Source organism: Erythrolamprus reginae, chromosome 2, assembly GCF_031021105.1.
Source record: "Erythrolamprus reginae isolate rEryReg1 chromosome 2, rEryReg1.hap1, whole genome shotgun sequence".
Lineage (NCBI taxonomy): Eukaryota > Metazoa > Chordata > Lepidosauria > Squamata > Dipsadidae > Erythrolamprus > Erythrolamprus reginae.
Genome location: NC_091951.1, coordinates 217,130,702 through 217,147,201, shown reverse-complemented (window position 1 = coordinate 217,147,201; position 16,500 = coordinate 217,130,702). Strand labels below are relative to the sequence as shown.

Below are 16,500 nucleotides of genomic sequence, written 5' to 3'. Positions count from 1 at the left end.
TCACCATTATTACTGGTACTCACCATTGAATAAGACACTTAGTGATCCTGATATTTATTAACAATAATTATTTTTTTTGTTATTTATTTGCAAAAATTATTAGTTTGGTAATGACGTATGACATCATTGTGTGGGAAAAACCGTGGTATAGGGAAAAAACCTGCAAAGTATATTTTAATTAATATTTTTTGAAAAACCGTGGTATAGGCTATTCGCGAAGTTCGAACCCGCGAAAATCGAGGGAACACTGTATAACGAGAAGAGAAGAGGTCCCAACACAGAGCCTTGCGGAACCCCAGTTGTAACAGGGACTACATTTGATGTTAGTCCTCAGAATGTGACTGAGAAGGAACGACTGGTCATAAATGACGTAAACCAAGAGAGGGCACTCCCCATTATTCCCAATGATGCCAAATGTGCTAACAAGATCCCTGCTCTATTGAGTCACAGTCGTTGAAATGCATTGGAAATTTGCCTTCTGCAATCCCAGCTGGCTTCTCTTTCTCCCCCCTGAGGAAGAAAACGCCAAAGGACATTTTACCTGGCCCCAGTGCTACGCACTCTAGAGTGGGCCCCTTCAGCTCCAACGGCCGATCATTTACATAGATATTGCCGAGGTTGTGCTACACAAAGAGAGCAGCCACCACGATTGCTAAGGAGACCAACACTGTGGCACTTATCTAAAATGTCATCAATCAGCATTTCAAAGACTCGAAGTGCTAACAGCACTAGGTTTCTCTGCAGGTAGCAAAGTCAAAGGAGCAGAATGTAACTCCCAATTATGCTTTGTTCTCGTATCAAAAATCGGTGAGAAAATACCATTTATGATGTTTCTTTTAATTCAGCTGAGAAAGAGCAAAATTAGCAAAGAAACAAAGGAAGGCATGTGCCTCATCAATGATTGCGCTGCACGTGAAAGTGCTGCGCAGAGATTTATTTATTTATTTAATTTGTTTTTTAATGCCGCCCTTCTCCTTAGACTCAGGGCGGCTTACAACATGTTAGCAATAGCACTTTTTAACAGAGCCAGTTTCTTGTTGCCTGCGCAGTGTCTCATCGCTAATACCATTTACAGGCAGCTAGCATCCCTCTTCTTGGTCCTGTCCTGTGGGGAGGCACTTCATCAGAGGGGCCAGTCTCCTACGTCCTCCTGTGGTCCACAGATTCCCCACCTGGAACCTAGCAAGAGTGCTGAGCTTGCCTACTCGGACCCTGTATGAGTCATTGCACACAGTCCCCCTCTCTCTCCTGACGCACAAGGTGGTCTTTCTGGTTGCCATCACATCAGCCAGGAGGATTGCCAAATTGTCAACTCTTTCACTAAGTGAAGACTTGTGTGTTTTCCTGCTGCTGGACCCAACCTTCATCCCAAAGGTCAATTCGTGGTACCATCGGGCCCAAGAACTGGTCTTTCCAAACTTCTGCCCCAATCCCACTCACGACCTTGAACAGGTGGCATAAATTGGACGTGCTGAAGGCTCTGCGCATCTGCCTGAAACATACAGTCTCCTTCCACCAGACCGAGTTGCTGTTCGTTTCTTTTCTGCTGGCTTCTTTGGGGGAAAAGGTTTTTTCCTCCACGGTTGGCAGGTGGATTCGGGCTGTCATTGCAGCAGCCTGCGATTTATCAGTGGCTGCCTGACCAGCAAGGATCACACCATATTCTTATTTCTGTTAAGCTTTAGGCCTTTTGGAGAATAGTAAAGGGAGCTTTTTGTTGTACTTACTGATTGTTGACATGGTATAAATTTTTGCCATTTCTTTGACTTTGAAAAAAATCTCAAAAATTGCTCATAATAATTGAGAACGACATAAGGGTCTGTTAAAACAACTGAGGTCCTTATCATAGTTTAGCCTTGCTGAAAGAATATATACTAATGAAAAGTTGAATGTCTCACTTTTTGTCTTTTTCAGGGAGTACTTAATAATAATTTTAATTCTAATTTTTAAAAAAATATTTATTGTAGGCCACAATTGCAGCCAGCAGGCAGGCAGGATCTCCAAACACAAGCTCCCCTCAGCAGACAGCCACCACACAGGCTTCAGTAAGTATAGTGATTTATGATTGTTATTTTGCTTATGTTAACTTTTGTTTCCAATCTTTCCTTTTGTGTGGAAACTGATGCAAAGAATGAGTTAAGCAGCTCTGCTTTGTCTGTGTTGCCTGTTACTTCTTATGCCGTCTTCTCCCTTTAACAGATCGACTATTTCCTTGAGTTTTTTCTTCTTATTTATGTGTTGGAAGATACTTTTTTATTGTCTTTGACTTTTGTTCCAAGTTTGCTGTCCTGGGTTTTCTTTATAGTTTCTGGCTATTTGTTGACATTAAGCCTTAGTTATGTGTCCTTCTTTCCATTTTTTTGTATTTGTCCTTTTTTCATTCAATTTATCAGTGAGGTTTTTGTGCAGCCATACTATTTCCTTTTGGATTTCTTGTTTTTCTTTCTCATTGGTATTTTGCTGTTCTAGGCTTCTTGATTGTGTTTTTCAAAATTTTCCAAGCTTCTTGAGTTGTTTTTCCCTTTAGGACTTTCATACATATTTGAAGTCAGCTTTTTAAAAAATCTAAGAGTTTGGTATTATGGTGTTCAGTTGTTTGTGTTTGTGTTATGTTGAATTCTAGCATGATGTCACTTTCCCCTAAGGTTCCTGCATTTTCAGTTCCCTCTATCATTTCTTCTTTTTTTGTAAGTATTAAGTCCAGAATGGCTTTCCCTTTAGTTCCCTCCTCTACCTTTTGGACAACGAAGTTGTCAGCTAGGTTGGTTAGGAACCTGTTTGATTTCTCGCTTGGTTCAGAATTAGTTTTGCAATTGATGTCCAGTAGTTGAAGTCTCCCATTATTACTGCACTGTGTTTCCTACATATGTTTGTTAGTTGGTTGGCAAATACAATTCTCACTGCTTTCAAGACATGTAATATTAAATATATGTTCCTTTTATCATATTTTTCTTGTAGTATATCTGACAAAAATATTTACGGTTTTAAATCTATATGTTGCTTTAGCACAGTGATGGTGAACCTTTTTTCTCTCGGGTGCCGAAAGAGCGCGTGCTATCATTCATGCGTGAGTGCCCACACCCATAATTCAATGCCTGGGGAGGAAGAAAACAGCTTCCCCCACCCCTTGTACGCCCTCTGGAGACCGGAAGTGGGCTGTTTCCCATCTTTTGGTGGCCCCAGTAGGCTCGTGTTTCGCCCTCCCCAGGCTCCAAAGGCTTCCCTTGAGCCTGCAGGAAGGTAAAAACGCCCACATCCATCCCTCCGGAGGCTCTCTGGAAGCCAAAAACACCCTCCCAGGGCCTCTGTGTGAGCCAAAAATCAGCTGGCGGCACACACATGCACGTTGGAGCTGAGCTAGGGCAATGGCTTGCGTGCCAGCAGATATGACTCCATGTACCATAGGTTCACCATTACTGCTTTAGCATTTCTAATCATTTGTGCATTTTTGTCTAAAATTATTTTGCTTTTGAAAATGTCCACTACATATGGTAGTAAGAGCCCGGTGTCCAATTGCATTTCCAACATTTGGCAAGCATATTTATAATAATAATAATAATAATAATAATAATAATAATAATAATAATAATAATAATAATAATAATAATAATTATTATTATTATTATTATTATTATTATTATTAATTGCATTTGCATGCCGCCCCTCTCGGAGCGGGTCACAACAGTAATCCAAATTTAAAAGCAAAAAGCAGTTTTAAAACCCTTACTTAAAAACCATCATACAACCCAAACAAACCATACATAAAATGGAGCAGCCGAGGGGAATCAATTTCCCCAAGCCTGGCGACAAATGTGGGTTTTCAGGAGTTTGCGAAAGGCAAGGAGGGTGGATGCAGTCCTGATCTCCGAGGGAAGTTGATTCCAGAGGGTCGGGGCTGCCACAGAGAAGGCTCTTCCCCTACGGCATTGTTTTGTCGACGGGACGCCCCTAATAATTTAATTTAAAACCCGCTAATAAAAAAATAGGAAATATGCAGAATATAGGGGATAATATGATAGTTCAGTTCATTAGAGTAGATTTGGTCAGCAGCAAAATAGCACCAAGTTCTCAAATGGTAAGATCTAGGGGTGTTCAAAGATCTAGAATTGTTCACTGTCCCCTAAGGGGGGGGGGGGGGATGTCCGAGTCCTGGGTACTCTAGTCTCTTCCAGATGTTAGTTACCCTGTCCTCCAGGCTCTTTGGTGCTGGCCAGTACCACCGGCCGGCGCCACCGGCCGGCACTCCCAGATCTTTCTTTCACATCTTTGCTAACCTTGCTGGTGGCAAATGCCATCTGTAAAACAATTTATAGAGGTTTTCCTTGTAAGTGGGTTGCCATTATTAATTTGTAAGTTCTGTCCCAAAATTTTTGCCATTTATCTAATTCTATAGTATCTCCAAAGCTTTTTGCCCATACTATCATTGCTTCTTTCGCCTGTTCATCTTTCATTCTAAGGCTTAAAAGAAAACTATATAATATTTTCTTTCTTGATTTTTCATTTGCCGCTAATAATATCTAGTCAAGTTTTGTTGGCTCTTTATAAAAGCCATATGTGTTTGCATCTTTCTTGTATCTCGATTGTATTTGCAGATGTGGCCACCTTGATTACATACCTTGATTCTGCAATTCCTGGTTAGCCTTAAGTTCCCCTTCCTCATTCAAGATATCTTTATATGTTACAATTTTTTCCAACTTTACTACATTTGGGTGTATCAGTGCTTCCCTTATTGCTGATATTTTTATATAGATTTTTTCTTTTAACTTTTTTCCATACTAAGAGTAGAGCATTCCTTTACATAGTGTCTCTGGGTTTTTTTAATACCGCAATGAAAGAAGACATTTTTAAATGGGATACTTGCCTATATGAGGAGGAAACTAAAGTTTAAATTATTGTCATCAGAAAAAAAACATTTTCTTTTGCTGCAGTTTTAGACTGATTTTGGTTTTGCATGATGGTATTGTGACTTAGAAGGCCATTATGCATGTCTTCCAACATATTGAAGTTTTGAGGATATTGCGGGAGATTTTTGAGAGTACTTGTTTGACTTCTTTTTCTTTTTTTCTCCCATAATCTACTATTTTCAGAAAAATGGGCTATATACCATCCATTAATTGATTCTCAGCTTTGCATCTTTTATTTTGTTAGCTATGGTATATGAAGATGATGAGAATTATATCTAGCAATATCTGGAGATAAAAAGTAGGAAACTGTTATTTCAGAACATATCTGAACTCTGAAAGCTATAGAAAAGACATGAAATCAGAGTATGTGTAAGGATCTCTCTCTCCTCATAGTATTTCAAAAGAAACCATTTATTAAGAAGAAGTGACAGCAAAACAGGTGAAGCAGACTAAATTCCCTTCCAAACTGCAGCGTCAGTGCCCCAACTAGCATCTGAGAAAGCCATCATTTGGAGTTACAGACTTTGGCCTGCCACATAGTTAGAAATAGGGCTCTAGAATCCACCCCTCCAGTTCGAATGCAGATTTCAGCCAATCCACAGCTGTAAAGATGTTTATTGTAACAGCCATCCGAGAACCAGATAAGGATCCATTCCCATGATCTTTCTCTGCTTTCAACCAACTGACACAAACCATAGGACCCTCCCTCCTTATTTCATTCCCAAAAGGTGAGAATATTGCAGGGCGCTTAGGCAGCAAGAAACAGGTTATAAAATACATCTTATAGAAACATAGAAACATAGAAGACTGACGGCAGAAAAAGACCTCATGGTCCATCTAGTCTGCCCTTATACTATTTCCTGTATTTTATCTTACAATGGATATATGTTTATCCGCATGTTTAAATTCAGTTACTGTGGATTTACCAACCACGTCTGCTGGAAGTTTGTTCCAAGGATCTACTACTCTTTCAGTAAAATAACATTTTCTCATATTGCTTTTGATCTTTCCCCCATTCCCCCAACTAACTTCAGATTGTGTCCCCTTGTTCTTGTGTTCACTTTCCTATTAAAAACACTTCCCTCCTGAACCTTATTTAACCCTTTAACATATTTAAATGTTTCGATCATGTCCCCCCTTTTCCTTCTGTCCTCCAGACTATACAGATTGAGTTCATTAAGTCTTTCCTGGTACGTTTTATGCTTAAGACCTTCCACCATTCTTATAGCCCGTCTTTGGAACCGTTCAATTTTGTCAATATCTTTTTGTAGGTGAGGTCTCCAGAACTGAACACAGTATTCCAAATGTGGTCTCACCAGCGCTCTATATAAGGGGATCACAATCTCCCTCTTCCTGCTTGTTATACCTCTAGCTATGCAGCCAAGCATCCTACTTGCTTTTCCTACCGCCTGACCACACTGTTCACCCATTTTGAGGCTTTCAGAAATCACTACCCCTAAATCCTTCTCTTCTGAAGTTTTTGCTAACACAGAACTGCCAATGCAATATTCAGATTGAGGATTCCTTTTCCCCAAGTGCATTATTTTACATTTGGAAACATTAAACTGCAGTTTCCATTGCTTTGACCATTTATCTAGTAAAGCTAAATCATTTACCATATTATAGACCCCTCCAGGAATATCAACCCTATTGTACACTTTAGAGTCATCGGCAAATAGGCAAACCTTCCCTACCAAACCTTCCCCTATGTCACTCACAAACATATTAAAAAGAATAGGAACCAGAACAGACCCTTGTGGCACACCACTGGTAACCTGTCTCTGCTCAGAATACTCGCCATTAACAATAACTCTCTGATGTCTATGCTTCAGCTAGCTTGAAATCCACTGAACTATCCAGGGATTAAGTCCAATCTTCACTAATTTATCTATCAGCTCTTTATGTGGAACCATATCAAAGGCTTTGCTGAAGTCCAGATAGGCAATATCCACGGCACCACCCTGATCCAACACCTTTGTGACATAGTCAAAGAAATCAATTAGATTAGTCTGACATGATTTACCTTCAGTAAAGCCATGCTGATTTGGGTCCAATAAGTTATTGTTTTTTAGATGCTGATTTATCCTCTTTTTGAGTAGAGTCTCCATCATTTTAACTATAACTGATGTCAAGCTAACTGGCCTGTAGTTACCAGCTTCTTCTCTACTGTCCTTCTTGTGGATAGGCACAACACTGGCCATTCTCCAATCCTCAGGAACATCTCCTGTTAATAGGGATTGGTTAAACAAATCAGTCAGGGGGGTAGCAATGACAGATCTGAGTTCTTTAAGAACTCTGGGGTGGATGCCATCTGGACCCATTGCCTTATTTATCTTTAATCGTTCAAATTCTTCTAAGACATCGGCTTCTAAGATAACTGGAGCTGAATCCATACAGCTGTAAGCAATGCTATATCCCTCTATAGTATTATTTTATAAGGTGTCTTTTGAGAACACAGAACAGAAGTAGCTATTGAAATGGTCAGCGATCTCCTTATTCCCATCAATGAATGTATTATTCCCGGTACTAAGCTTCGTGATGCTGCAGTTTTTCTTCTTCCTATCACTAATATATCTGAAGAAGGTTTTATCCCCCTTCTTTACAGATTTGGCAATTTCTTCCTCTTTTGAGGCTTTAGCGGCATATATTATCTGTTTCGCCTCCTTCTGTCTCATTTTATACACCTCTCTATCAGCTATACTTCCAGACTCTTTATACCTCCTATAGGCAGCCTTTTTTTCATTGACTATAGCCCTTACATCATTGCTAAACCATAGTGGTTTTTTCTTCCTTTTACCTTTAGTTATTTGCCTTACATACAGTCCTGTGGCTTTTAAGATGGCCTTTTTTAATACGGTCCACTGGGTGCTCGCTCCTGCCATTTTATCCCTCCCCTTTAATTCATAATTTAAATATTCCCCCATTGCATTAAAATTTGTTTTTCTGAAATCCAATACTTTGGTTGCAGTATAGGATTGCTCACAATCAGTTTTTACATCAAACTACAAACATAGATGGTCACTGCAACCTAAATTTTCTCCCACCTTGACCTCTGAAACCCAATTCCCATTCATAAAAACTAAATCTAGAATATTCTCCCCTCTAGTCGGTGTCTTAACCTGCTGTGCCAGAGCTGCTCCTGTAAAGGCCTCTACTATATTCTTACTTTTGCATGTAAGGGCACTGGGGATATTCCAGTCAACATCAGGCATGTTGAAATCACCCATAACCACAATATCTCCCTTTACTGCCATTTGGGTAATTTCATCCACCATCTTGTTCTCATATTCCTCAGATTGCCCTGGAGGCCTATAGATCACCCCAATTCTAATGACAGAACCGTCTTTATTTTGCATGCAAATCCAGAGAGTCTCCAGATCTTTACATGTATTTTGAATTAGTGTTGTTTTTAGACTTTCTTTAACATAAATGGCTACTCCACCTCCCCTTCTCTCTATTCTATCCTTCCTATATGGTGTATATCCTGGTATGGATTTTTCCCATTCATTAGAATCCTTAAACCATGTCTCAGTTATGGAAACCAGATCCAAATTATCTCTAGATATTATGGCCATTAACTCACAGAGCTTGTTCCTCAAGCTTCGAGCATTCGTGCACATTACCCGAAGAACATTATTTTCATTATTAGTTTGCCCCTTATCACCAACAACTACATCTATTTTATTTACACCTCCCTTTTCATAAGCTTCCAGAAACTGATTTATCCTCATTGGTCGGGGACAGAAATCATCCACATCAGTTACATCTCTGTCCCCTTTACCTAGTTTAAATGCCTGTCCAAAAAAGTTCTGAATTCCTCACGGAGCACCTGGGTACCTCTGTATGATGGATGCAAACCATCCCTGTTAAACAACTCCCTATTAGACCACCTACTGACATCATGACTTACATAGCCAAAACCTTCAGCTTTACACCACTGCCTTAACCACACATTAAACTCTCTGATACAAGTTGTTTTATCCTCCTGGCCATAAACCGGTAACACCTCTGAGAAAGTCACTGAATCAGTTATTTTACCCAGCTCCACACTTAGACATTGAAAATCTCTTTTTACTACATTAACATTTCTCTGGCACAAATCATTTGTGCCAGGATGCACCACCACATCAACAATATTACCTTTACTCACAGCCTTGACAATGTTTGAAATCCGCCTCCTGTCCCTGCTGGCAGTGGCCCCTGGGAGACACCTCATCACCTTCACCACATCCTTACTCTTTCCCAAATCAACACCTCTAACAGTTGAGTCACCCACAAGAAAATGTGTCCTCTTTTTATTTCTACTAACTGCACTTGATGGTTTGGTGACACTATGCATCTCATTTACAACAACTTCTCCTTTGAACATCTCCTCATTCTCTGCCTGAGGGGCCTTGCTAATACCTACAACATCCTTACTATTTAAATCCGCAAGAACATTATAGGAATTTGATACAGAGAGACCAAAATTGCTATGTTTTTGCTCAACTGCACGTAATCTTCCTGAACCGACAGTTGTCCACACAGCCCTCCTCCTCAGGGGGCGCTTTGGAAGTGGAGGCTGCACACATGGCTGCATTACAGCACGTGGCTGGGACAATCTTTCCACTTCTGACTGCAAGCTACAAACTAAGGACTGCAATCTAGAGATCTCGCCATCTTATCCCCATGCTCCCCCCTCCCTTCATATGAATGGTGGTATGTCAGGGATCGGACAGTATGTGAGTAATTGCTGGACCTACTTGGTCTTTTTAGTCACAAAGTTTGGAAATTATTTCTCTTTTGGTTTCCACTGCTATGAATCCCCATTTTTGCTGATTATTTTCATTTTACAGATTAATCTGGCTACCACATCAGCTGCACAGTTAATCAGTCGCTCACAAAGCGTGAGTTCACCTGGTGCAACAACACTGACACAATCAGTCCTTCTAGGAAACACCACTTCACCACCTCTTAACCAGTCACAAGCTCAAATGTATCTTCGGGTAAGAATGCATGCATTGTTTTCATTATAAAACCTCTTTGTTTTCTTGTAGTAGTCTATCATCTCATCTTTACAATAATCCAGCTGTGAATTAGCAACATATATATATATATATATATATATATATATATATGTACCCGTGAAAATCTACGAAAACAAATATATATATATATGTATATATATTTGTTTTCGTAGATTTTCACGGGTACAGGTATGACGGTCTTGGTATATTCGGGTTTCTTCCCGTGTAGGATTTGGAAATTTCTGGCGACGTTTCGACGAGGTCTCACTCATCATCTTCAGGCTGGTGTTTCTGTCCTTGTTCTAAGGCAAACACTGCCAGACCTGAGCTGCCTTCCTTCTATAAATACTGGTGGCTGGGTGTGGTTTGATGGCTCAGCAATTGCCTGCTGTGTAGAAACTTCCTGGTGAGTCAGTGGAGTAACAATTGGGGTCGTTGATGTAGCTGAGGTATGCTGATTAGTTAATGGTTGTAGATTAGGCGTGATATCCTGAGTAGTTGGAACTTGCAGGCTACTTGATTGTTTTACAATGTGTGTTCTGAGTCTGGTTTCTATGGCTGGGATATGACCAGCCCTCAAACGTATCCCACGTATCGTATCTAGAGGTACTACTGTATATGTGTGTGTGTGTGTGTGTGTGTGTGTGTGTGTATATATATATATATATATGTCACATGTTTAAGCTGAATTTGAAAATTAAGGGAGACTAGGATAGATCTATTTCGGCCTTATTTTGGCCTCATCAGCTAGCCATACCCACTGGGACTTGAACCTGCAACCTTTGCCTTGTAAGGCAGAGAATTATCCTCTAGGCCAGTGTTTCCCAACCTTTTTTGAGTCGCGGCACATTATTCATATTTTCAAAATCCCGGGGAACACTGAAAGGGGGGGGGCGGGGCGGGGGGGAGGGCTAAAGAAAAGTTTGGACAAAAAAACCCTCTCTCTTCCTCCCTTTCGCTCTATTTCTCCCTCTTTCTCTTTTCCTTCCTTCCCTTCTTTCTCTCTCTCCATCCCTCTTTCTTTCTCTCTTTTTTGCTCTCTTTCTCTCTCCCTCCTTCCCTTCCTCTATGTCTTTCTCTCTCCTTTGCTCTCTCTCTCTCTCTGTCTCTCTTGCTATCTCTTTCTTGCTTTTCTCTCTCTCTTGCTCTCTCTCTCTCTTTCACTGTCTTGCTATATGTCTCTTTCTTTCTCTTTGCCTCTCTTGCTATCTCTCTTTCTTTCTCTTTCTCTCTTTCTCTCTCTCTGTCTCTCTTGCTATGTCTCTCTTTCTTTCTCTTTCTCTCTCTCTCTGTGCCTCTCTTGCTAAGTCTCTCTTTTTCTCTTGCTATGTCTCTCTTTCTTTTTCTCTCTCTCTGCCTCTCTTGCTATGTCTCTCTTTCTCTGCCTCTCTTTCTTGCTCTGTCTCTCTCTCTCTGCCTCTCTTGCTATGTCTCTCTTTCTCTCTCTCTTTCTCTGCCTCTCTTTCTTGCTCTGTCTCTTTCTCTGCCTCTCTTGCTATGTCTCTCTTTCTCTCTCTCTCTGCCTCTCTTATATGTCTCTCTTTCTTTCTCTCTCTCAGCTGACTGCAAGCGGGAGCCCTGACGGCGGCAGCTGGACGTGCTGCTGGACACCGTATATGCCAGGCCCGCAGCGCCAGCATGTACGACGTCTAGCAGCACGTCCAACCGCCACCGTCAGGGCTCCCGCTTGCAGTCAGCTGAGAGAGAGAGAGAGAGAGCGCTCCCTCTCGCCGCCGCCATCTCCCCACGACTGCCTGCAGCCACTGCGGCCGCCCCCGCCCCCCGCTCCCATCGCCAGTGCCCTCCCACCGGGCCACAAAGGAAACTTGCCGTCGACGCAGGAGAAGCTCCAGCTGGGCGGGGCGCTGCCGGTACTTCCGTCTTGGGGCTCCCGCTCGCAGCTGTCAACCGGCTCCTGCTCGATGCCGCGGTTTTCGGCGCTCTCCTGCTGGGTCCCAAAGAAGGAAGGCGGGGAAAAGGCGCGAAGAATAAAGCTCTCCTTCTTCCTGCCTTCCTTCTTTGGCGCCCAGCAGGAGAGCGCCGAAAACCGCGGCATCGAGCAGGAGGCGGAGGACAGCTGCGAGCGGGAGCCCCAGGACGGAAGTACCGGCAGCGCCCCGCCCAGCTGGAGCTTAGCGGCACACCTGGCCATGTCTCGCGGCACACCGGTGTGCCGCGGCACACCGGTTGGGAAACGCTGCTCTAGGCTACAGTATCCAATCCCTTCAGCTCTGTACCAGGGGAAGGGTTACATTTTGTGTCGAATCACCCTGGTATATTGAAGGAACATCACAGCTCCTTTTTTGCCTCTCGGCCCAACCCAGGGCCATTTCCAAGGCAGTTAATTTTATTGATAGCCGACAATTCTATCTGTATGTGTCACATGTTTAAGCTGAATTTGAAAATTAAGGGAGACTAGGATAGATCTATTTCGGCCTTATTTTGGCCTCATCAGCTAGCCATACCCACTGGGACTTGAACCTGCAACCTTTGCCTTGTAAGGCAGAGAATTATCCTCTAGGCTATATATACAGTGTTCCCTTGATTTTTGCGGGTTCGAACTTCGCGGAAAGTCTATACCACGGTTTTTCAAAAATATTAACTAAAAAAATACTTTGTGGGGTTTTTCCCTATGCCATGTTTTTTCCCACCTAATGATGTCATATGTCATCGCCAAACCTTCATCTGCCTTTAATAAATAATTTTTTTTAACAAACTTTAATAAATAAACATAATATTTATTAAATAATAAATTTGAATTTATGTAATAAATAATCTGAATGGTTGCTAAGGGAATTGAAAATTGCAACTTAGGGGTTTAAAGTGTTAAGGGAAGGCTTGTGATACTGTTCATAGCCAAAAATAGTGTATTTACTTCCGCATCTCTACTTCGCGGAAATTCAACTTTCGCGGGTGGTCTCAGAACGCATCCCCCGCGAAAAGCGAGGGAACACTGTGTGTGTGTGTATATATATATATATATATTCCATATTTACAGCAACACGAAGCTTAAAACTTCAGCCTGATGATGGTGAATGTGATTTCACCGAAACGTCGCATACACACTCAAAATATTACACGGGGCAAAACCCGAACTCAGAACAATCTACATACATAAATACATACATACATACATACATACATACATACATACATATGTTTTCGTAGATTTTCACGGGTACAGGTACGACGGTCTTGGTATATTCGGGTTTCTTCCCGTGTAGGATTTGGAAATTTCTGGCGACGTTTCAACGAGGTCCCACTCATCATCTTCAGGCTGGTGTTTCTGTCCTTGTTCTAAGGCGAACACTGCGAGAGTAAATGCACGTGTTGCAGAACATAAGAATGCATTAAAGAAAAAAGAAAAAACCTCCTCCCTGTTCCAACACTTCAAAACTACAGGACATGAAATTGATTTTGACAGTACCAAATTAATTTCCAAAACAGAACACTACAGCAAAAGAATAATCATGGAAGCCATCGAGATAGAAAAACATCCCCAAAATATGAACAAGTGGGATGATACCTCCCGCTTAGCAGACATCTGGAAACCAGCCTTCAAACGTATCCCAGCCATAGAAACCAGACTCAGAACACACATTGCAAAACAATCAAGTAGCCTGCAAGTTCCAACTACTCAGGATATCACGCCTAATCTACAACCATTAACTAATCAGCATAACTCAGCTACATCAACGACCCCAGATGTTACCCCACTGACTCACCAGGAAGTTTCTACACAGCAGGCAATTGCTGAGCCATCAAACCACACCCAGCCACCAGTATTTATAGAAGGAAGGCAGCTCAGGTCTGGCAGTGTTCGCCTTAGAACAAGGACATAAACACCAGCCTGAAGATGACGAGTGGGACCTCGTCGAAACGTCGCCAGAAATTTCCAAATCCTACACGGGAAGAAACCCGAATATACCAAGACCGTCATTCCATATTTACAACAGCACGAAGCTTGAAACTTCAGCCTGATGATGGTGAATGTGATTTCACCGAAACGTCGCATAGACACTCAAAATATTACACGGGGCAAAACCCGAACTCAGAACAATCTACATACATATACCCTACGAAAACAAATATATATATATCAATTCCACATATGATGTTTTCAGTTGGGATACGTTTGGGGGTTATTGCAAAATTGAATCCTTTTGAAAGAATATTGGTTTCTGTAGTGGTGAGTATCTTGTCTGATATGTTATGTACTGTTTTGGTCATAAGTTGTTGTGGAGGGCTGGGTTTCTGCTGTATTTCTAGTTTTTGGAGTTTTTTATTATGTGTGTCTGTCTTGTATTGGGTTTCTGTTTCTGCTCTCCAGATTGATATTTGTTTGAATTTATCCCAGAGTATAGGGTGTACTTGGTTGCTGATTTTAAGGTGAAGAGAGAGTAGACTTTTGTTGATTTCATCAAGTATGAATCTTTTTTTGTGGAGTTCATTTCTGATTAGGGCTAATTCAGTTCTTTTTAGGATCCTCTCAATGGTTGGGGTTTTTGGGTGGAATTTTAGTTGGAAGTATTTGGGAATTATTCTTTTGTCCCTGCAGTTACGTAGGAATGTGAGATCACATAAGATGGAGGCTTTTCTGACTTCAAGTTTTTCATAGGTCCTAGTCAGTAGGAAAGTGTCCTCCCCGTGGAGGTAAGATATTTGTTTTCGTAAATTTTCACGGGTATATGTATGTAGATTGTTCTGAGTTCGGGTTTTGCCCTGTGTAATATTTTGCATGTCTATGCGACGTTTCGGTGAAATCACATTCACCATCATCAGGCTGAAGTTCCATGCTTCGTGTTGTTGTAAAATGGAATGTTTGCAACTGTCATTTCTTCCTAGTATATAGAGTGGGGGTGGAGATTTGGTTTGAATGTAGCAAATAGATTGGGTGATTATGTTTTAGTGATCTGATTGGTTGGTGTAATCATAATTATTAGAAGGATTGACATGGTGATTTTTATGAAGTATTTTTTGTTTAAGGCTGGTTTTCAAATTTCAAAATTTCAAAATCATAATTATTAGAAGGATTGACATGGTGATTTTTATGAAGTGTTTTTTTTTGTTTAAAGCTGGTTTCCAAATTTCTGGTAGGCGGGACGTGTCATCTCTTTTATTTATGCAAAGGGGGCTCCTCTCAATTTCTATGGCTTCCAGAGCAATTCTTCTATATAAATTCTCTGTTTTGTGAAGTAATTTAGTTTTTTCAAAGTCAATTTCGTGCCCTTTAATAGGTATTTGTTTGAAAAGGGACACGACATCAAAACTCACAAGTAGGTCATCGGGTTGTAGGTTTTGTTTTTTAATTATTTGTATAAAGTGGAATGAATTTTGAACATATGAGGTAATAGTTTCTGTATATGGTTGAAGGTATTTGGCCGAAGAGTGAGCCAACGCATTGCAGAACATGTGAATGCAGTTAAAAAAGAAGAAAAGACTTCCTCCCTTGTCCAGCACATTAAAAAAACAGGGCACGAAATTGACTTTGAAAAAACTAAATTACTTCACTAAACAGGGAATTTATATAGAAGAATTGCTCTGGAAGCCATACAAATTGAGAGGAGCCCCCTTTGCATAAATAAAAGAGATGACACGTCCCGCCTACCAGAAATTCCACCCAAAAACCCCAACTATTGAGAGGATCCTAAAAAGAACTGAATTAGCCCTAATCAGAAATGAACTCCACAAAAAAAGATTCATACTTGATGAAATCAACAAAAGTCTACTCTCTCTTCACCTTAAAATCAGCAACCAAGTACACCCTATACTCTGGGATAAATTCAAACAAATATCAATCTGGAGAGCAGAAACAGAAACCCAATACAAGACAGACACACATAATAAAAAACTCCAAAAACTAGAAATACAGCAGAAACCCAGCCCTCCACAACAACTTATGACCAAAACAGTACATAACATATCAGACAAGATACTCACCACTACAGAAACCAATATTCTTTCAAAAGGATTCAATTTTGCAATAACCCCCAAACGTATCCCAACTGAAAACATCATATGTGGAATTGAAACAACTCTAAATAAAATCAACCCAGATACAGCCAACAAAATCAGACTTAAAGTCACTAATATTCTCTGCTCTAGTAAACCTCCTAAAAGCAACATATAAAAGGAGGAAAGAGATGCACTTATCAATTTGAAGAAAGACAATGATATAATCATCCTCCCAGTCGACAAAGGAAACTCCACAATAGTGATGAATACAGCAGACTACAAAGAAAAAAATGACAACTCTACTACAAAACCCAGCCTACAAACTACCTAGAAAAAACCACAAAATCCAAAATCAAGGCCTCTCCCATCAGCGAAGAAATCCAGCAAAAAATCATCCCCAGAGAAAAATCTTCCATATGTCCAAAACTCTATGGCCTTCCAAAAATACACAAGGAAGGAATACCTCTCAGGCCAATAGTCAGTTCTATAGGCTCCCCTCTACAAAACCTTGCCAAATTTTTAGCCAAATACCTTCAACCATATACAGAAACTATTACCTCATATGTTCAAAATTCATTCCAGTTTATACAAATAATTAAAAAACAAAACCTACAACCCGATGACCTACTTGTGAG

At 40.8% G+C, this 16,500-nt stretch overlaps 1 protein-coding gene across 4 annotated transcripts in view; it reads left to right on the top strand.

Moving 5' to 3' along the window:
* The window catches only part of PHC1 (polyhomeotic homolog 1), a 250,073-nt gene that overhangs the window by 87,302 nt on the left and 146,271 nt on the right, over window positions 1-16,500 (top strand). For 3 of the 4 annotated variants that reach the window (XM_070741838.1, XM_070741842.1, XM_070741839.1), the window contains exons 4-5: window positions 1,968-2,045; window positions 9,740-9,889. In XM_070741838.1, the coding sequence (XP_070597939.1) occupies window positions 1,968-2,045; window positions 9,740-9,889 (228 nt within the window). The remainder of the gene's footprint in view (window positions 1-1,967; window positions 2,046-9,739; window positions 9,890-16,500) is intronic. The other variant, XM_070741840.1, reaches the window with a different exon arrangement.